This window comes from Lissotriton helveticus, chromosome 3_2, assembly GCF_964261635.1.
Source record: "Lissotriton helveticus chromosome 3_2, aLisHel1.1, whole genome shotgun sequence".
Classification (NCBI taxonomy): domain Eukaryota; kingdom Metazoa; phylum Chordata; class Amphibia; order Caudata; family Salamandridae; genus Lissotriton; species Lissotriton helveticus.
The window spans coordinates 235029770-235053032 of record NC_136062.1 but is presented as its reverse complement, the minus strand read 5'-3'; the positions used below and the strand labels follow the sequence as shown (position 1 = coordinate 235053032).

Sequence of the window (23263 nt, the reverse complement as noted above, 5' to 3'; positions counted from 1 at the left end):
AAAAGGTAAGTTTTTGTGGACCTTGGGTAGGGTGTACAGCCACGGATATGTGGGTCTGAAGATTTTCAGATACAAATACTCATTGTCATCAAGTAGACCAGACTGCTTCCAACTTAATAGGAGTCCATTAAGTAGTGTTGTTAATGGTCCCATAGGGTTGTGGTCAATGTGCTCATAACACGAGTCGTCACTCAGTTGGCCAAGGACCTCATTGTTGTAGTCACTGAGATCCATGACCACCACGTTCCCTCCTTTGTCCGCTTCCCTGATGATAATATTGTGATTGTCACTAAGCATAGAGAGTGCCGACCGTTCACCCTTGGTCAAATTGTCTCTATATCTTAATTTGGTTTCAAGGTTCTTAATGTTAGTGCTGTTAAGATCCTCAAGGACGTGTCTGTAAAATTTATCAATGTTGTTGCCCCCTGCTAAGGTAGGAGTCCATTTGGATCTACTCTTAAGGCCACTCGTCATACTGTAGTCGGTCTCGATATCCAACTCTTCAAGGAGTCTTTCCATTTCTAGTGGGCTATCTTCCCTGTCAGTCAAAGAAAGAAGCAGATGTGTAGCTTGCACGTCTTTAATAGTCAAAGGCACATTATCAAATACAGTAGGGATGTGTCTAGGTTGTTTCGGCACATCTTGTGATCCAGCAAAGTGTTTCTTGAGTTTGAGATTGCGTATGAATTTGAAGATATCGATCTTGGTTTGGCAAATATCACCGGTGGAATAGGGGTTGAAGTTTAGACCTCTGCTAAGTAAGGATGTCATTTCAGGCGTAAGAGGAAATGAGGAAAGGTTTATCACTTGGACGGTATCACCTAGTGTGGTTGGTTCTTCTGTGTGACTGACCTCAATTTCCTGCGATATTCCTCGCTTGTCCCTACGTTTCCCCCTGTGGGTTCTGGGTCTGTAGCGGCCCTGGGTGGCTGTGTTCTGTTGCCTCTCCTTACTCGTTGCATCTCTAAAAAAAAGGTTGAGTTATGAGGTTCCGAATTAGCCAGAATTTCATTCTCAATGTCGCTGAGTCCAGTAGAGCTCAGAGAGGTGGTGCTGGAACTGGCAGAGTTGGTGATGGTAGATCTGCCGGTTTGTGAGCCCGCCTTAGGTTTCGGGATTAGGGAATCATACTTGCGATCAAAAGTATATACCCTGCCATTTTTATAGTCTGCCTCATCCCTCTTGATTTGACGTGCCTTTCTGCTCTGTATCTCGGATTGGTGTTTCAAAAGGATTTCGTCCAGAATGGTGTAATTTTTAACAGTGGCCTCGGGTTTGTTAAGGTCTTTGATCTCTTGTTCTACCAAAGAGATTTCGGATTGTAGTAGGGCAGTCTTCCGATCAGCACTCTCAATGAGAATGTCTATCAGTGTGATCGAGTTAAGGTTCAGAGAATCTTCCCATTTGCTCATGAGATCCCGGTCTAGATCATCATAGGTCGGGAAGATGTTAGATCGTAGACCTCTAGGAACTAGTTTGAGTTTCAGATAGTGTTTTAAAGTTGCTCCGTCCCACCAACGGGAGTTTTCTTGTTTCTTTAGTTTCTCTAATTTGAAGAACTTGTCTCTTAAACCCTCTATACGTGCAGGACCTGCCGTGGCTGATGCCTGGTGTGTGGGCATGCCCTTGGCCAGATTCTCAAAAAGATCTGCTGCCGCCTTGGCCCTGTCCATAGTGTGGTGGACAGTGAGACACCTAAGATAAGGTCGAGTGGTTCGGGGATGTAACGTGGAGGCGCCCAATCTGCAAGCTCAAGAAACACTTCAGTGGGGTTTTTAGAAAATCAGATTATTCTGGCGCACTGCCTAGGATAAACGTTACAGGGTGTTGATAGACAATCAGACATGTAGTGCGTGCAGAGCAGGCGGAAAAACACCCTTAACCGTCTAAAAAGTCAAGGGACTAAACAAGGTATATACAAGTGTGCCCTCGCTACTACAACAGAAAATCACATGCAGTACAATGACTGAAAATATATAAGCAAACAGAAGCAGAATCTTTGGTGTGTTCTTGAAACAGCAGGAAGATGATTTATTCTCTCCAGACTTAAGAGATGTAATGAAAAGCCGACACGTGTTTCGTCGTGTACAGTTGAGTCAACACGACTCTTCAGGGCTGATGATACAAGAATAAATATATCAGGTCAAAACTGCCGTTTGTCAAATACTGCAAATGGTGACAAGATGCAGCCAACATGCAGTGGTGCCGTACGAATCGGTTCGCACGAGATAGTGTTGTGTAGTGGTGATATCAACACAATAGTACATGTGTCACTCAAAGGCTGTGAGTGGTAGCCCTCGGGTGGTGGTGCATTGACAGAAAGTTTCGTGACATGACGCTTTGGTGTGTGATCGAGTTTAACACATACACAGAGATCTTGCATTTCGAGGGTTCATGTGATTGTGGATCAGTCCAAACGAAACTAGGTGAGTCTATGTGAGGAGGTGTGGGTGAGGGGCCATAACAGTATCATAACGTGGTTGGCTGGTGATGTTTATATCTGTGCTGATTGGGGGTACTACGGGTATTCTGTTAAAGTGCCCTTTAAGAACATAAGATTCGATAGGATTGGACAAGTCACTGTCCCTCGCTATTATTGTTTGTTTACCTGAGAAATAATATTTTCCTTGGCGCTTGGTGATGGGTCTGGGTTAATATCCGAGTATTGGACGTTACTTGCAGGAGAGAGACTAAAAGAAAGAGTATATGTTAAAAAAGGGAAGGAATCATTAGTGGAAGCATTCTAAGGTAAGGGAAAAGGACCCACTACTCAGTAGAGTAGAAGGAGAACAGAAATGCGGTTTTCTTACCACGAGTCTAGATGTGACTGAAAAGAAACGGTCCGTCCCTTTATACTAGTCACGTGGACGGTATTGATTTGTTTGATATTAGGTATTCATGTAAGGCCAAAATCTTCGTGTTTGATCACTCTGTCTAAAAGGAGATCACAGAAGGAATACAGAAAATTAATCGGATTAATGCGCGAGTTAACGCCACATTTGAAGAAAGGACATATTGCATTGTGTTTTTTCGTAGTATTCATAGGTCTAAAGACCATTTCATTAAGGGGAAGCAATTGGGTTGGTGCGCGAGTTAGCGCGACGTTTAAGAGAAGGACATATTCCCTTAAATTTCACTGAAAATAATTGTGTGTCTATAGGGCATTCAATTAAAGAGAAATTACTAGACTCCTGGTCTTTTCAATATTGGCTTTTGAATATGCATGATGGCATATTCTCTCATGAAGACATGTTGCCCTTAGGAAAGAGATAGGATCTCTAGAATTGAGTTAGAAAGTACCTGACTCCTGGTGTGTCAGGAGATAAGCCGGGAGGGGATCCGTCTTCTATCTCTACCTCTGTCTACAAAGCAACCCCTCCCACCCGGTCACGTGACCGTACAGAGAGACGGCAACCGGGAACTACAGGAGGAGGGATTCAACCACAGAGGTAAGCGGCTAGTTTCTCCCAGGATTAACCCTAGTCGATGTGAAGCCCAATGTACCGGGCTTTCAGAGCTAACCGACGCTCATGTTTCCCGTTTTCTAGCGCATCGCCCCGTTTGAGAGACACACTCGTCTCGAGCTCAGTCCAGTTACAGACGGATCCCCTCCCGGCTTATCTCCTGACACACCAGGAGTCAGGTACTTTCTAACTCAATTCTAGAGATCCTATCTCTTTCCTAAGGGCAACATGTCTTCATGAGAGAATATGCCATCATGCATATTCAAAAGCCAATATTGAAAAGACCAGGAGTCTAGTAATTTCTCTTTAATTGAATGCCCTATAGACACACAATTATTTTCAGTGAAATTTAAGGGAATATGTCCTTCTCTTAAACGTCGCGCTAACTCGCGCACCAACCCAATTGCTTCCCCTTAATGAAATGGTCTTTAGACCTATGAATACTACGAAAAAACACAATGCAATATGTCCTTTCTTCAAATGTGGCGTTAACTCGCGCATTAATCCGATTAATTTTCTGTATTCCTTCTGTGATCTCCTTTTAGACAGAGTGATCAAACACGAAGATTTTGGCCTTACATGAATACCTAATATCAAACAAATCAATACCGTCCACGTGACTAGTATAAAGGGACGGACCGTTTCTTTTCAGTCACATCTAGACTCGTGGTAAGAAAACCGCATTTCTGTTCTCCTTCTACTCTACTGAGTAGTGGGTCCTTTTCCCTTACCTTAGAATGCTTCCACTAATGATTCCTTCCCTTTTTTAACATATACTCTTTCTTTTAGTCTCTCTCCTGCAAGTAACGTCCAATACTCGGATATTAACCCAGACCCATCACCAAGCGCCAAGGAAAATATTATTTCTCAGGTAAACAAACAATAATAGCGAGGGACAGTGACTTGTCCAATCCTATCGAATCTTATGTTCTTAAAGGGCACTTTAACAGAATACCCGTAGTACCCCCAATCAGCACAGATATAAACATCACCAGCCAACCACGTTATGATACTGTTATGGCCCCTCACCCACACCTCCTCACATAGACTCACCTAGTTTCGTTTGGACTGATCCACAATCACATGAACCCTCGAAATGCAAGATCTCTGTGTATGTGTTAAACTCGATCACACACCAAAGCGTCATGTCACGAAACTTTCTGTCAATGCACCACCACCCGAGGGCTACCACTCACAGCCTTTGAGTGACACATGTACTATTGTGTTGATATCACCACTACACAACACTATCTCGTGCGAACCGATTCGTACGGCACCACTGCATGTTGGCTGCATCTTGTCACCATTTGCAGTATTTGACAAACGGCAGTTTTGACCTGATATATTTATTCTTGTATCATCAGCCCTGAAGAGTCGTGTTGACTCAACTGTACACGACGAAACACGTGTCGGCTTTTCATTACATCTCTTAAGTCTGGAGAGAATAAATCATCTTCCTGCTGTTTCAAGAACACACCAAAGATTCTGCTTCTGTTTGCTTATATATTTTCAGTCATTGTACTGCATGTGATTTTCTGTTGTAGTAGCGAGGGCACACTTGTATATACCTTGTTTAGTCCCTTGACTTTTTAGACGGTTAAGGGTGTTTTTCCGCCTGCTCTGCACGCACTACATGTCTGATTGTCTATCAACACCCTGTAACGTTTATCCTAGGCAGTGCGCCAGAATAATCTGATTTTCTAAAAACCCCACTGAAGTGTTTCTTGAGCTTGCAGATTGGGCGCCTCCACGTTACATCCCCGAACCACTCGACCTTATCTTAGGTGTCTCACTGTCCACCACACTATGGACAGGGCCAAGGCGGCAGCAGATCTTTTTGAGAATCTGGCCAAGGGCATGCCCACACACCAGGCATCAGCCACGGCAGGTCCTGCACGTATAGAGGGTTTAAGAGACAAGTTCTTCAAATTAGAGAAACTAAAGAAACAAGAAAACTCCCGTTGGTGGGACGGAGCAACTTTAAAACACTATCTGAAACTCAAACCAGTTCCTAGAGGTCTACGATCTAACATCTTCCCGACCTATGATGATCTAGACCGGGATCTCATGAGCAAATGGGAAGATTCTCTGAACCTTAACTCGATCACACTGATAGACATTCTCATTGAGAGTGCTGATCGGAAGACTGCCCTACTACAATCCGAAATCTCTTTGGTAGAACAAGAGATCAAAGACCTTAACAAACCCGAGGCCACTGTTAAAAATTACACCATTCTGGACGAAATCCTTTTGAAACACCAATCCGAGATACAGAGCAGAAAGGCACGTCAAATCAAGAGGGATGAGGCAGACTATAAAAATGGCAGGGTATATACTTTTGATCGCAAGTATGATTCCCTAATCCCGAAACCTAAGGCGGGCTCACAAACCGGCAGATCTACCATCACCAACTCTGCCAGTTCCAGCACCACCTCTCTGAGCTCTACTGGACTCAGCGACATTGAGAATGAAATTCTGGCTAATTCGGAACCTCATAACTCAACCTTTTTTTTAGAGATGCAACGAGTAAGGAGAGGCAACAGAACACAGCCACCCAGGGCCGCTACAGACCCAGAACCCACAGGGGGAAACGTAGGGACAAGCGAGGAATATCGCAGGAAATTGAGGTCAGTCACACAGAAGAACCAACCACACTAGGTGATACCGTCCAAGTGATAAACCTTTCCTCATTTCCTCTTACGCCTGAAATGACATCCTTACTTAGCAGAGGTCTAAACTTCAACCCCTATTCCACCGGTGATATTTGCCAAACCAAGATCGATATCTTCAAATTCATACGCAATCTCAAACTCAAGAAACACTTTGCTGGATCACAAGATGTGCCGAAACAACCTAGACACATCCCTACTGTATTTGATAATGTGCCTTTGACTATTAAAGACGTGCAAGCTACACATCTGCTTCTTTCTTTGACTGACAGGGAAGATAGCCCACTAGAAATGGAAAGACTCCTTGAAGAGTTGGATATCGAGACCGACTACAGTATGACGAGTGGCCTTAAGAGTAGATCCAAATGGACTCCTACCTTAGCAGGGGGCAACAACATTGATAAATTTTACAGACACGTCCTTGAGGATCTTAACAGCACTAACATTAAGAACCTTGAAACCAAATTTAGATATAGAGACAATTTGACCAAGGGTGAACGGTCGGCACTCTCTATGCTTAGTGACAATCACAATATTATCATCAGGGAAGCGGACAAAGGAGGGAACGTGGTGGTCATGGATCTCAGTGACTACAACAATGAGGTCCTTGGCCAACTGAGTGACGACTCGTGTTATGAGCACATTGACCACAACCCTATGGGACCATTAACAACACTACTTAATGGACTCCTATTAAGTTGGAAGCAGTCTGGTCTACTTGATGACAATGAGTATTTGTATCTGAAAATCTTCAGACCCACATATCCGTGGCTGTACACCCTACCCAAGGTCCACAAAAACTTACCTTTTCCACCTGGCAGACCGATAGTATCGGGGATTGGGGGCCCCACTGAAAGAATCGCAGAGTATGTGGATCTTTTTCTGGGACCTCTAGTCAAGAATCTTCCATCTTTTATACAGGATTCAAAACACATATTGAACATCATGTCAGACTTTGAGTGGCAGCAAGGGACTAGACTAGTAACTTTGGATGTGGTGTCCCTGTACACCAGCATCAATCCTGAAATAGGTATTAGTGCAATCACCAAAATTCTATCTAACAGACCTGCTACGCTATGGGCACACACCAATATGCTGCTACACATGATGAAGATTATCCTGGACAACAATTTCTTCATTTTTAACCGCAAATGGTATAGACAGAAGAAAGGAGTAGCCATGGGCTCGAAATTCTCACCATCCTTCGCAAATCTCTTTATGGGGGCCCTGGAAACTGACCTAATCTGGGGTATCAAAGGCAAACCATACATTGACTCTATAGTCTACTGGGGACGGTACATTGACGACTGTTTTCTCCTATGGTCAGGTTCCGAGGAACTTCTCCAATCTTTCTTCAATTATCTAAACGATAATCTATGGGAAATCAGCTTCACCATGCACCACAGCCTCACTAACATTGAATTTCTAGATCTAGAATTCTATGTAAAGAACAACCAATTGCATTCCAAACTATTCAGGAAACCTACTTCCTGCAATTCCATTCTTCACGCTTCGAGCTTTCACCCTGAACATCAGTTGCGGTCCATCCCCTATGGAGAATTCCTTAGGGCCAAACGCAACTGCAGCGAAGCAATGGAATTTGATAACTGCGTTATAACCATGAAACACAGATTTCAAAAGAGAGGCTATTCGAGCTCATCGCTTCTGAAAGCAGAACGCAAATCCAGAGTCATCTCTAGACCAGACTGTTTGAAAACACGTACGGAGGTTGAATCCTCCAAACAACCAATCAGACTGATAACTGAATTCAACGCACTCAACTATCACGTCAAAAAGAGCTTCAATAAACACTGGAAAATCTTAACAGATGATCCTGTTCTGAAAGAGTTTCTCCCAAATAGACCTTCTATCACATACAGAAAGGGCTTTACACTCAGAAACAAATTAAGCCCTACAGTCCCCCACAACACACTGGCACAGGACTGGCTTTCCACACGAGGTTTTGGTTTCCACAGATGTGGATATTGCTCCATGTGCATTTGGGGCAAACATGGCACCAAAACTTTTGAAGGCCCTGATGGAGTCGTCTACAAAATTAGACACAACATTACGTGTTTGACTAAATTTGTAGTGTATATAATTGAATGCCAATGCGGAAAAATCTATGTGGGCAGCACCATCAGGGCTTTCAAGGAAAGAATTTCCGAACACATAAGAGCCATACAAAGGAGAGACCCCAAATACCCTGTAGCTTTACACGTTGCTGAATGCCAACCATTAGCAGACGATGCCAAAGTACGTGTTTTCGGCATAGATGTAATTCCTCTCGACATTAGAGGGGGCAACCGCGAATTGAAGCTCAGGCGTAGGGAGGCAACCTGGATCATGCGTCTGAGATGCGTGGAACGGGGGCTCAACTACGACTCTGAGCTTCAATTCTTCTTAGGCGACTAGACAGCCGTCTGGGGGACCCTTCTTCTACGAAGACTGAATGAAATTTGTAATGTACCACTAATAAGGAACTCATAGAATCAAAGGGAGATACATCTAAAGTTACCTACTATGTACCAGAATATCTAAGCATATAACCACTACACATAGCACGTAAACACATCATCATGATCATCATGTCTAAAATACTATTCGCAATATGCTTTGAATGTCTTATTAACCAAGTGTAATATGTTTTGATGGTTTTGATTGATTTGTTAAGTTCACAAATGAGAGGTGTGGGGGGCACTTTCACACAGAACCTCCTAAAGCCACTGAACTTGAAGAGTCCTGCCTAGATTGTGATACAGTACCTCTACACTCTCTAGCGCATCAACCGACCCCACGCGCTTTCAATCTATTAACATGTGAGCCTCCTTATTCCATGTAGGCTAACACAACGAGAGTTCCTTTCTGAAACCTTGTTTTTGTGTTTTGGCTCATCCGATTCAAAAACTACCTTTGGTCTGAACCGACTACATATGTTTCTCGATATACTTTGGCCACTCAAAGATGGCGAATCCTTTCACTCGTAATACTAACAACGGGGACATTTTCTATCTCTACCTCTGTCTACAAAGCAACCCCTCCCACCCGGTCACGTGACCGTACAGAGAGACGGCAACCGGGAACTACAGGAGGAGGGATTCAACCACAGAGGTAAGCGGCTAGTTTCTCCCAGGATTAACCCTAGTCGATGTGAAGCCCAATGTACCGGGCTTTCAGAGCTAACCGACGCTCATGTTTCCCGTTTTCTAGCGCATCGCCCCGTTTGAGAGACACACTCGTCTCGAGCTCAGTCCAGTTACAGACGGATCCCCTCCCGGCTTATCTCCTGACACACCAGGAGTCAGGTACTTTCTAACTCAATTCTAGAGATCCTATCTCTTTCCTAAGGGCAACATGTCTTCATGAGAGAATATGCCATCATGCATATTCAAAAGCCAATATTGAAAAGACCAGGAGTCTAGTAATTTCTCTTTAATTGAATGCCCTATAGACACACAATTATTTTCAGTGAAATTTAAGGGAATATGTCCTTCTCTTAAACGTCGCGCTAACTCGCGCACCAACCCAATTGCTTCCCCTTAATGAAATGGTCTTTAGACCTATGAATACTACGAAAAAACACAATGCAATATGTCCTTTCTTCAAATGTGGCGTTAACTCGCGCATTAATCCGATTAATTTTCTGTATTCCTTCTGTGATCTCCTTTTAGACAGAGTGATCAAACACGAAGATTTTGGCCTTACATGAATACCTAATATCAAACAAATCAATACCGTCCACGTGACTAGTATAAAGGGACGGACCGTTTCTTTTCAGTCACATCTAGACTCGTGGTAAGAAAACCGCATTTCTGTTCTCCTTCTACTCTACTGAGTAGTGGGTCCTTTTCCCTTACCTTAGAATGCTTCCACTAATGATTCCTTCCCTTTTTTAACATATACTCTTTCTTTTAGTCTCTCTCCTGCAAGTAACGTCCAATACTCGGATATTAACCCAGACCCATCACCAAGCGCCAAGGAAAATATTATTTCTCAGGTAAACAAACAATAATAGCGAGGGACAGTGACTTGTCCAATCCTATCGAATCTTATGTTCTTAAAGGGCACTTTAACAGAATACCCGTAGTACCCCCAATCAGCACAGATATAAACATCACCAGCCAACCACGTTATGATACTGTTATGGCCCCTCACCCACACCTCCTCACATAGACTCACCTAGTTTCGTTTGGACTGATCCACAATCACATGAACCCTCGAAATGCAAGATCTCTGTGTATGTGTTAAACTCGATCACACACCAAAGCGTCATGTCACGAAACTTTCTGTCAATGCACCACCACCCGAGGGCTACCACTCACAGCCTTTGAGTGACACATGTACTATTGTGTTGATATCACCACTACACAACACTATCTCGTGCGAACCGATTCGTACGGCACCACTGCATGTTGGCTGCATCTTGTCACCATTTGCAGTATTTGACAAACGGCAGTTTTGACCTGATATATTTATTCTTGTATCATCAGCCCTGAAGAGTCGTGTTGACTCAACTGTACACGACGAAACACGTGTCGGCTTTTCATTACATCTCTTAAGTCTGGAGAGAATAAATCATCTTCCTGCTGTTTCAAGAACACACCAAAGATTCTGCTTCTGTTTGCTTATATATTTTCAGTCATTGTACTGCATGTGATTTTCTGTTGTAGTAGCGAGGGCACACTTGTATATACCTTGTTTAGTCCCTTGACTTTTTAGACGGTTAAGGGTGTTTTTCCGCCTGCTCTGCACGCACTACATGTCTGATTGTCTATCAACACCCTGTAACGTTTATCCTAGGCAGTGCGCCAGAATAATCTGATTTTCTAAAAACCCCACTGAAGTGTTTCTACAACAGCACTAAATACTGTAACAGGGAGTGAGTATGACCTGCTGTTGCTGGCAATATCAGTAGATGAGTGCCTGTATCTCCACCACCCTGCCCTAGCTGTAAAATCCTAGGCCAGCAAAACTGTACATGCGCAACAGCAGACCCAGGACCAAGTGCAGCATCTCTGGCTCAGAAAGACAGTTAGAGCATTCAGGCCACTCGATGGTCAAAACAATTTAAGGCAAGCTCCCACAGCGGGTGAGGACACATTGAAAAATCATGACACACTCCTCTGTGCTTAGTTCCCTATAAAGACATCAGAGGAGAGATGCTGTTTGCTACAGTTGGGAGATGAGTTACCTCATTCCTGGCAATACAAACTCATACCCACCACTGAGGACCAGATGAAGCAGAGGTCACAGATGTGCCATGAACTTGACAGCCACCTGCCTTGGCAGTCCCCCATGGTTGAGCTTCACCGATGCAGCCAATATGCCTAATACCCCTCAGCTCAAAACCCACTAGGACTTACAATGACCTCTGGTGAGTGGGGGCAGGAACACACGACCACCCGCATACCAGGAGCCTTTAGCTTGCTGACCAGTGCCCACTGTAGTGGTGACTAATGGAGCTCTGAAGCCTGCCGTCCTCTTGACAACTGCCATCCACTGGTAGCAGTCTGCCCCTCGCAGGATGGGTGCCCTTCAGAGTGCCCGGAGACTGAAAACAAAGCGGAAGCCCGGTACAATTGCACAATAGCGAGGATGACGACTGTGGCAGAGTGTGACCCTCAAATCACCCAGTTAGATCACATTTCTTAAGGCCTCCCAGTACACAAACTCATTCTCAGAGGCTCTCATTGGCTGCTGTTGTAGAAGTCTGAAGCAAACTTCTACAATGACCAACAACACAGTGGAATCGATACTGATGGAATTATCAGGGACCGGTGCTGCAACGTCTCGACTGGATACGACAGTCCCAGATATTTAATCTGAAGTGAAGTTGATACATACTGATCTGGCACTCTTTCACAGGCAAATCATGTCTGACAGCAGATATGGCACACCAATGAGAGGAGACATTACATATGGGACCTGAAAGACAGGGACAAACAAGGTAGCATCTGTCTTTATGGAGTCCCCGAAAATGCTGAAGGTGACGATATTATGGAAGACCTTGCATACGTGATCCAGAACTTCATCTCTTTTCTATAGCCATTGGAGTTCCACACAGGGCATAAGATGAGGAATCTGTGAATGAGAAATTGATCTTGCTCCATCATCGTCAGCCTCCCATGCACTAGCACATGCCTCATATTTTTCAAGCAGGATGTAAGAAGAAGGGACCATCGCAGCTGGGAGATGACCCTCTTCACACACAAAACCAGCACTGCGCCCCAAACTGCGACAACGAGACATTAAATATGGCCTCCTTGACTGGCGACCCGAATAGTCAACACAGATTAAATGAACTCTGAGTACTTGGATCCTGGTGGCTTTGATCATTTTCTGATTGGCCTGGACAGTCATCTTACCTGATAAAGCAGCAGTGGAAGAGCCAATAAACTCACACCTGCACCATCTACATAATCACGCTTCTAGCAAATCTATCAGAATGACAGACGAGCCTTCCGACAGGGAAGTACTGAGCCAGATAGTTGAATCACTTGCAAAATATAAGGATAAGCCCAGGTCGCCTCTGAAACTGGGCCCTTGAACCCTCCCTTGTATGTAAATGCAGGCTCCTTAGCTACTCTGAGTTTACTCTTTCTCATCAGTCACAGTGAAGTACTATGCTGTCTCACTGCACCACCACCTCGAGCCCTGCCATACTAACAGTCTGATGTGGAAACTAGTGGACACTTACTCAGCAATGGTAGTTATCTCTCCCACAAACCTATTAACCTATTACAGCCCTAGACAAAATCTCCCCAACCTCGGCCACAGGACATGGCTGCTTTACCCGGTGATCTGTTAGTGACTTGTACTTACCCCTGTGCCGATTCTTGATGCCATGTACAAAATGATGACTACCAGTTTTTGACCTATAGTTCACTTTGCTCCAGTTCCCTATGAGGGATACACTGTCTGTAGCACTTTCCAACATCTGACCCCACTCTCCTCAGCCCACCATTTCCTCTGTCTTGTGCCAAATGCACCGAAGAGGAGTGTCGCCTTGATCTACCCCTGATGGATACCTCACCTGTTCTGGTGGCCAGGGCCTATGTGGAGAAAGCTCGGAGTCAAAAGTAGTCTTGCAGTTGGGTTTTTACCCCACCAACTATTCCTCGTTTTCTTGCTCATAGTAACTCTGATTCTGAGCATTGTTGGCAGTCTATCCTACTTAGTAATCTTAGTATGGTTTTATTTCTCATATTGCAGTGCAACTGAATGACTAACAGCAGACCCACTGATTGTATTTGTATGGTAATGAGACTGACTAGAAACTTCACTGTAATCCCCACGGCCATACCCTCTAGTTCTCTCTCTCAGTCCCTGTAGATGATTCCACAAAGCCCGCATTACACCGCAAGCAACGGCCTGCCTTATGTGCCACGCTCCTATAGCCCCAGGAAAATACTACTCATCCACTCCCCAACAGTGAATGGCTTATCCTATGACGCCAAATGTAAAAGATATCGGACTACCTGAACAGCAAACATACATATAGAACGGTCCTACAGGAAACTCATTTATCAACAGACGAGTTTGGGAAAATAAAACGTGAGTGGGTGTTGACAATAGCGAGCAGTAGCCTTACCACATCTCTGCAGGGTACCCATTTTGTCTGCAATAAGTGCACAAAAAAGGGTGGTGTACCCATACTACCCATCAGAATAGTCCAGATTCAGATTGCCCCTGAGGGCAGGTATGCTTTTGCAAAAACTCAAAATCTAAACAGGACCCACACCAACAGTGACAGAAGAAGACTGGAGTATGGTACCTGAAGCTTTCTTAGCGAATTCTGGGCAGCCAGATATTTGTAATGGAAATGATAAATAATATACGATCTTCTGACTGACCATAACCTAATAGACATAAGTTGCCTACTCCACTGTACTAACAGGGAACACACCTATGTGTTTTGCCCTCCTGGGGCCACCTCACGCATAGACTACTTTTTGATACATGGTCCACTTTTGTGTGACATCTCAAACGACAACATCCTAGACAGTAGGATTACAGATCATGTACCAGTACAATCTGCACTGGTCATATTTGTCCACCATCCTCCCAGTGGCGAAGAGTGAAACTGCTTACAGGGGCTCAAAGGAGAAGATGTTACTACAATCTCAAAAACAAACATATGCACAAATGGCAAAGGAAGTGGTCATAGCCATAAGGAGAAGGTTCATTGTGAGAGACTGCATTTGCCAATTGAAAATTCAAGGCTGAACAAATGAAGATGGAGACACAGATCAGAGACGTGACATTGCACAATAATGCTGATCCGAATCCCTTTTGTGAAGCGGTAAGCGGAATCATCCCAGTTTGCTCTAAACATCTCCTTGGATAAGGCAGAACAAGCATTAGTGAAGCTACAATACCGGCATTATGAACATGGAAAGAACGCTGGCAGGGTGCTAATGGCACAACTGCACCAAAGAGTATCCCAGACATGCATTCTGGTCATTCACTCCATTGAGGAGTGCTTGCAAGCCCATTCCATAGACACTGCTGAGAATTTTGCTTTTTACTATAAGAACCTACACATCTCAAAAATGGCCTCCTGAAGTCTTTTCCATAGTCGGCGTCTTCCTATCTTGTCTACAGAAAGCAGAGCCCTGGTTAATGCGAAACCACCCAGCAAGAAATCGCAAAAGCCCTTTCTGCCCTCCTAACTTGCACATCACAAGGGGAAGAGGACTCCACAAGTTTTCGTTTTTTACAAGACAGAAAAGTCTCATGCCCTTGTTATATTAAGCACTGAAAGAAGTAGAGGAGTGTTCCTTAATAACGCACCATATCCCTTATTTAGGGAGAAGGCATGAATCACCACAACTGTTTCACTTAACGCCCTGCATTCCCGATTAATGAGACATGAAGATTCCAGCGAACCTTCTTGCGAGCAGCTACTGTACGTTTATACCATCCTAGATACACTCTTCTCAGGTAGGCTTTGTTTAAGGCTGTTCATTCAGACATCATCTTAAAACCATGCCAAGTCTCCTGTGGCAGACTACGCTCATCTCTAAAGAAGCCCCAGCTCCTGCACTCAATACTGAGAAAGCATTTGATCTGGCAGAGTGGGTATACCTCTTTAGGACTCTCAAAAGAGCGGACCATGGGGTCGACATCTTATCTAACATCACTAAAAATAGAATGCCCCTTCAGTGACTATTGATTGTAACAGGATTTTTGTGAAGGACTGTTAAGGTGACCCTTAATACACCTAAATGCGTCACTCAAGCGATGTCGATAAGATAGACTGTGTTGAGTATCTTAAAGTCTATCTTTGCACAAAAAACATCCTGCAACACTTGTCCAGCCCAAAATCATCCCTACATGCGTTGATGTTCCTAATCCGCTCATTCTTGGATACAGAACTGGTTAAGGGAAATGAGCCCATGTCATGCACTACCACCAGGACTTGCTAGGTGATCACCTAATTCAATGGGCGCCCAGACAAAAGAGCCCTTGAATGGATCTTAGAAGACAATCTAATGCCACATGTGACTAAGACAAAAGAAATATTTAATTATTTTGCATGCTGGACCATATCAAATTGTTCAAGTGAGGCTTTGTTTAGATGATCAAGATGATATTCTCACATACTCATAATCGCGTTTTATGGATGCTCCCACGCCTGGTACAAGAACTACGATTAGCCAGATCGGGTCAGACATCAAATCTTGCATTTTTGGGCGGGAGGAAACACTGGTTGAAGCCTCAGAATCTAAAAAGCACACCACACCATGAGGGCGCTGCTTACCTCACATATCGACATATCATTTAGGACATCTCTAGTCGCAGCTAGACTGCTTCCTTCGCAGGAACCACCACAATGGGTGGCCATAGAACGGGTCCTGGGAAGTGCCTAAAAGATGCCCTCCTGGTCTTCACACAAAACTCGCTCTCACAAACATATACAGCTCAATACTCCAATCCTTGTTTACTGCTTGGAAACTGGCATGCAGGTGCCTGTGCCTGAGGGTACATTCCCTGGTCCATAAATTGAAACCCACCTGGCACAATGAGGGTATACGAGCGGGTGGGAAGTCCCTGGCGGTGGACAAAGAGTAGACTCACTTGGATCACTTCTTTAAAGACAACACTCGAGCATTTCCACGACCTATGCTCACAATTCGACCTCCATGGCGCCTGCTACTGGCCATTGCCTGAGGTATCACCGAGGCCTACACGACAGACTTCCCTACAAACCTCGCCCGTTGCGCAGAATCAGTCTACATGGGGACGAGGAACTTGTGTCTGGCATCTAGAGTGCCCGTCAGAACTCGGGAACATTCTTACATATACTTCAACTTTTATTCACTACCCTGTATCTGGACTGTCCACCTAAGGCAAATAGTGCCCATTTCTACCCCTGTGCACCTAGTCCGGCAGAGGTAAAATCTCCTGCTATGTGTTGGTACCCAAAGGGAAAGAGGCTAGGAGTAGAGAAAGAGACAGATGTACAGTTCAGGTGTCGTGTTCACGACCAGCTGTCCTCTCTAGTTGGCAATCTATTTCTTCTCTCTGTGATGCTCTAGGAGTCTTCGTCTCTTTGAATTAATTACCTTTAAATATTCGCACCAAAAGGCCTCTGGTTAGTATTCAAGGATCATTTCCAGATTTCTCCATTTGTCAGAAGGATGCAAACATCACTTTCTCATTCTTCACAAAGTTTTAGGCTTCTTGCATCAATGTCTTACAAAGCTTCCTCATTTTAGCAAACATGGGGTCTTGTGTACTATGTGTAGAAAACCTCTGTGTAGTGAGGCTTAGCCCGCCCATGTGCAGGTCAGGTGTTCATTACATCTACTGGTCTCAGGAAGCCACCAGGACATAGTTGCAGAAGAAGGTGGGATACCACAAAATACGTTTTCCAGTGTGTTTAAACATTTCCTTGATGCACGGTTATCCAGAATACATTTTCACATAGATATTCCACAAACACAACAGAATTCCATGCTAACTTCCGGCCCAGTAACACTGTGTTAGTTAGAGACATCTTTACTTTCAGAAGGCGTTAAGGGTTCTCTTCCAGATACATAAGCTCTTTTAGCTCTTCTAATGCTGATATAACTTGGACTAGTGTTTTTGACGCGTCTCCACTGACGCGACCCATTTCGACCTGTAGGTTGAGGGTCCTCTGGGATAATTCACCTGTAACTGCCGAGCCCTCGAGAAAGACTGGAGAAGGGAACCAACTCCGCACAACATGACCACCCTCAAGCTTGCCACCCGGAAGCACCACCAACTGATCCGCACCACCAAGAAAACTGCATTCAAGGACCGACTGGACAACAACGCACACAACTGCAAGGAACTCTTCAACATCGTGAAAGAGCTCTCCAACCCCAACGCCGGAAACAACGACATCACCCCTTCGCAAGACCTCTGCAATTCCCTCGCCTCCTACTTCCACAACAAGATCGCGGACATACACAACAGCTTCAGCACTCAACCGACACACGCCACGACCGAACCACCGCCCCCCACCACCACCCTCCGCGCCTGGACGCCGATCAGCACCGAAGACACCGTCCGCATGATGAACTCCATCCACTCCGGATCTCCAACCGACCCCTGCCCTCACCACGTCTTCAAAAAGGCCGACGCTGTCATCGCACCCCACCTGCGGGACATCATCAACACCTCATTCGACACCGCCACCTTCCCGGAGAGCTGGAAGCACGCCGAACTCAGCGCCCTACTCAAGAAACCTACAGCGGACCCCACCGAACTCAAGAATTACCGCCCCATCTCGCTCCTCCCGTTTCCAGCCGTTTCCAGCCAAAGTCATCGAGAAGATCGTCAACAAACAGCTGGCCACCTTCCTCGAGACGAATGGATCCCTCGACCCCTCACAGTCTGGCTTCCGAGCCAACCACAGCACCGAGACCGCCCTCATCGCTGCCACCGATGACATCAGAGCCCTGATGGACAACGGAGAAACAGCGGCCCTCATCCTCCTAGACCTCTCCGCAGCTTTCGACACTGTCTGCCACCGCACCCTAGTGCAGCGCCTCAGCAACGTCGGAATCCACGAGAAGGCACTGGAATGGATCATCTCCTTCCTCGACGGAAGAACACAGAGAGTCCGCCTACCACCGTACAAGTCAGAGGCCACCGGAGTCATCTGCGGCGTCCCTCAAGGATCCTCGCTGAGCCCCACCCTCTTCAACGTCTACATGAGCCCCCTCGCGGCCATCGCACGCCAACACAACCTCAACATCATCTCCTACGCCGACGACACCCAGCTGATTCTCTCCCTCACCAACGACCCCGCCACCGCCAGAGCCAACCTTCACGAAGGGATGAAAGACGTAGCCGAGTGGATGACAACCAGCCGCCTGAAACTGAACTCAGACAAGACGGAAGTCCTCATCCTGGGCTCCTCGCCCTCCGCCTGGGACGACTCCTGGTGGCCCCCCGCCCTGGGCACCGCACCCAAACCGACAGACCACGCACGCAACCTGGGCTTCATCCTGGACTCCTCCCTCTCCATGACCAGACAAGTCAACGCCGTCTCCTCGTCCTGTTTCAACATCCTGCGCATGCTACGTAAGATCTTCCGGTGGATCCCCACCGAAACCAGGAAGACGGTCACCCAGGCACTCGTCACCAGCCGTCTGGACTACGGCAACGCCCTCTACGCCGGAACCACCGCCAAGCTCCAGAAGAGACTCCAGCGTATCCAGAACGCCTCGGCGAGACTCATCCTCGACGTCCCCAGACGAAGCCACATCTCCAGACACCTGAGAGACCTGCACTGGCTCCCGATCAACAAAAGAATCACCTTCCGGCTCCTCACCCACGCACACAAAGCCCTACTCAACCAAGGCCCAGGATACCTCAACAGCCGCCTCAACTTCTACGCTCCCAAACGCCACCTCCGATCGACCAACCACGCCCTCGCCGCCGTCCCCCGCATCGAAGAGCGACAACAGGAGGAAGGTCCTTCTCCTACCTGGCCGCCAAGACCTGGAACTCCCTTCCGACCCACCTCCGCCTGGCCCAGGACCACCTCTCCTTCAGGAAGAAGCTCAAGACCTGGCTGTTCGAGCAGTAGCAGCACCCCCCCCCCTAGCGCCTTGAGACCCTCTGGGTGAGTAGTGCGCTCTATAAATGTCCTTGATTGATTGATTAGCAGAGGCTAGTCTGTCTGCAGGTCTGCTGTATCCTTGCAAAAGATCACAGAGCCTCCTATGTGTTGGCGTATGTGTGTTTCATTTTCTTCCTGGAGGGATGAACATAGTCCTGTAAATGCCTCTGCCACAGTTCCCATATGTGCTGCCATTCGGGGTTTCCCCTCAAAAATGAACTGGAATCCCTCCTGGATTGTTTGCTCTAGCCCAGCAGCTTCTCTTCCTAGTAGGTGCAGTGACTTTAATGGCTGGTGTTCGACAGCAAACACTGATTCCTCCATTGACCTAAAACCTTCGGCTGATGGTACTGCCTCATGAACCGCCAGTTCTCGTGTGGCTCTTGCCCTACAAGCTGCTCTATGCCTTCTTCAAAATATTGGGCCTAGCCAAGGAGTTACCAGTGGCGTCACAGGCCTCGCGGTGCAACTAAAATAGTGATTTCCAAATAGCAGTTTTTAAAACTGTGCTTTTAAGGAATCACTATTTCTTGGATTTGTAAACCTAGGCCTAATTTGTTATCATGCAGATGTATTGCATACAGAAAATATATGTTGTTTCTTTTATTTTTTCACTGCATCTGTAGTCTCTTTAATCTTTTAGCCAGGATTCACTATGCAAGAGAGACATATTCGGTTTGCCAATGCTTGTTTGCAATGGTACTTTATACCCTACTGAGTTGGGTTGTTGCAGAGAAACAGCAACAACACTAGGAACAAAGCTTTCAGCGGGTTGTACTAGAATGTGGAAAAAGGAGAGTGGGAAGCTCAGACGTGGACATGGAGGAGATGCATTTAGAACACCTTGCGGAAGAGCAAGTAGCATGGGTGAATCATGAACATGTAACACCTTTACGGCATGTGGGCGCAGGACCAAAGACACCTTATTTCAAAACCTTGGTTTACTTTGTTCAGGGACTATATAGGCAAAGTCTAGATAGCTACCATATTGTGGTGATCTCTCGCTGGGAAAGAGAAATACACTGAAATACCATCTCACTGTCGGTTTATCTTGGAAAGTAATCTCAATTCGGTTAGCCTTTCTTTCTAACTCCTACTATCATCTCAGATCATAAAGCAGACTTGAAATCAAAGGAAGAATAAGGAAACACTAAACAATGCGATGGTACAAACCTAAGTGAAATGTAAAAAATACAAATGTTGACAAAAATGATGCGAAAGAGGGAAAAAAGAGCAGAGTGGGCGGGTGGGGAGTGGAGAGGGAGACTGCATCCACTATAGGAAGGAAGAAGGAATCCACAATTAGATAATACAGCCACCCAAGGGGATCAAAAGGAGTTCATAAAATCATCATATCGACTCGGTAGGCATTCCACAGAGAAATAAGAACATGTAGCATCCATCCACTGCAATAGCTTGAGAACTGTACACAAACCATTCATATAAATGGCAACTCTGAACGTTTTCGTCTTCCCTCCAGGAAGGATTTCTAATTATTATGTAGACAAAGTGGCAGCCCTTGAGCTATGTAAAGTGCCGTAAAGATACATCCAGTACTAAGGCAATTATTCTGCTTTTAATACTTTCTATCTTTTGCCTTTTCTTCTGAGTCAGTATTCTATGGGCCAGGAAGACCCGGATGCAATTGCCATTCATAGGTGCAACACCAAAGGCTGATTCTTTCCACAAGGATTGCATAGCAGTTTTTCTTTACCATAACCCAAGAGTTTAGTGTTGTTCTCCTGACCCCGCCCCCAAGATGTCCCAGAGTGTTAGGGGGGTTTGGGCCAGATGCATCAAGCAATTTTCTCCTCTCAAACGGGCTGAATCACAGATTAGGCCGGTTTGCAATAGCAATTGTGATGTAGCAAACACAATTTTGTGATTCTGTTATCGAATCGCAAAATGGGTTTGCGATTCGCTATTTGGAAGAGGCGTGTTTAGGGCGTCACTTTCAAATAGCGAATCCTAATGGCATGCATGTATGTTTTGTGACCGTAAATGCAGTCGCAAAACATTTTCATTTTACCACCTACTTCAAGTAGGTGGTAACCCATTCGCAAATGGGAAGGGGTCCCCAAGGGACCCCTTTCCCTTTGTGAATGTTTGTAAAATCATTTTTAAGACCCAGCAGTAGTCCCACGGACCACTGCCTGCTCGTAAAAAATGAAAAGAAAACTTTTCATTTTTGTTTTTGAAACGCATCCCGTTTTCCTTTAAAGAAAATGGGCTGCATTAAAAAAAATGCTTTATTTAAAAGCAATCACAGACATGGTGATCTGTTGAGCCCCGCAGGCGACCATCCCTGTGAATTTTGCAATTCCTAATGGGTAGCAAATTGCGACCTACCTCATTAATATTCATGAGGTAGGCCATTTGCGATCCCCTAGGAATCGCTAAAAGTCTTCCGCACACTTTCATGCATTCTGTTTTGTGATTTACAAATTGCGAATCGCACAGATTCACAATTAGGAAATTGCAAATCAGTTTTTATATGCATCTGGCCCTTTTTCCGTTAACCAGGGCTGTACATTATACTGAAGCAACTCACCATTAGAAGGAATAGAGGATCTAGTAACTTTCACCAGCATAAGGGCCATCTATTTACCTAGTGTCTAGGTTTACATTCTGATATTCAAAGGAGAGAACCTCGCCAAGGTGGCAGATATTTACTAGCATCAAGTGGTTGGCCTTTGGTGGTAGTCACTTTTCACTAGTCTCAAGGGGCGACAGTCACCAACTGCAGGGCATATAAGGGCTAGTCCTCATTTCTCAGGACACTTAGACAATATATATACTTCTTTCACCAGTGTCATGGGGGTAGTGTGGATTCCAAGGTTCTAAGAGGCAATCTTCAACCTCCGGTAACCAATCACCAGTCGTGCTTTCCGGGTCTTTTGCCAGTTTAAAAAATGCAATGAAGGTTTGCTTCTCGGAGTCATGTGTCCCACTCTAATATCATCAATATCCCGAGGATGTCCTTCTTTCCATGACTGTGAATGCAGTTCTTCCAACAGTATTCAAAAGTATTCTATGACTTGTTTTACAAGCTCTTTTTACAAGAGTCGAGTAGGAGGAGGTCTTCCCACGCTCCTGGGTAGCAGACTGCTTTTGTTAATGTACATCCAGCAATTTTGTTCTTGGAGTATTATAAAGAGAGCGGAGTGTACATTAATCCAGTAGCACATTTCAGGCCCAACTAGGTCAGCAATGGCTATAGGAACATCTTGGCCAAATTCCTTTCCAGCTGCCTGAAACTAGGTTGCATATGTCTTGATAGTTATCATTTGGGTCTCACCTATGAGGATCCTCCTCCTTCAGGCTGTCTGTTAGGATATAGCTAGTCTTCTCTCCATCTTTCGCCAAACCCTGCATTTAGAGCATAAAAGATTCAAATGTGTGTTATTACACTGCTAATAAAAAACTATGGCGATTACTAAAAGAGGGACACCTACTTTATGGTGCGAAATAATACAGAATTCATTGGAATCAGCAGTGTGATATTTCACAATGCACAAAAAACAGGATAAGAGGCATCTCAACCAACATTTCCCACACAGGATACACTACATCCAACACCCTTCCAGACATTCAATTCGAATGGATGCCCGCCTCGTCAGGGGTGTGAAGAGCTGTACACATGTGAAATACAATACAATACCGCTAGGGACGGATTGCCCCACACATAACAGGTAAAGCAGTGGTACACAGTTCCCTCAAGGAACAACATATGCCACACTGAGTGACAGCAGAGGGAATCAGATTTGCTTGCTGCACACACGGTCAGTGTGGCTTGTGACAATGTGACAGAACGGGCTGCATGTTTCTCATGACACAAGATACGACCTAAGACTTCAAATGCTTTGAACTCACACTCTTCCCTCAAATCCATGCTCATTACAACCATCCCAGTTTCACTGCACCTAACCGTCCCTCAAACACCACATACTCGCCACACTTGCATCTCTCTAGCTACTCATCGTACCACGCACACATTCATTAAAATCCACACTATCACATGCCATACTCTC

The 23263-nt window shown here is 45.3% G+C and overlaps 1 protein-coding gene across 3 annotated transcripts in view; it reads right to left on the bottom strand.

Annotated features, from left to right (window-relative positions):
* Positions 1 to 23263, bottom strand: part of MAN2C1 (mannosidase alpha class 2C member 1) — a 389693-nt gene that overhangs the window by 195723 nt on the left and 170707 nt on the right. For 2 of the 3 annotated variants that reach the window (XM_078685096.1, XM_078685097.1), the window contains exon 4: positions 22531 to 22601. In XM_078685096.1, the coding sequence (XP_078541222.1) occupies positions 22531 to 22601 (71 nt within the window). Of the gene's footprint in view, positions 1 to 12139; positions 12209 to 22530; positions 22602 to 23263 lie in introns of those variants that run through there. The other variant, XM_078685098.1, reaches the window with a different exon arrangement.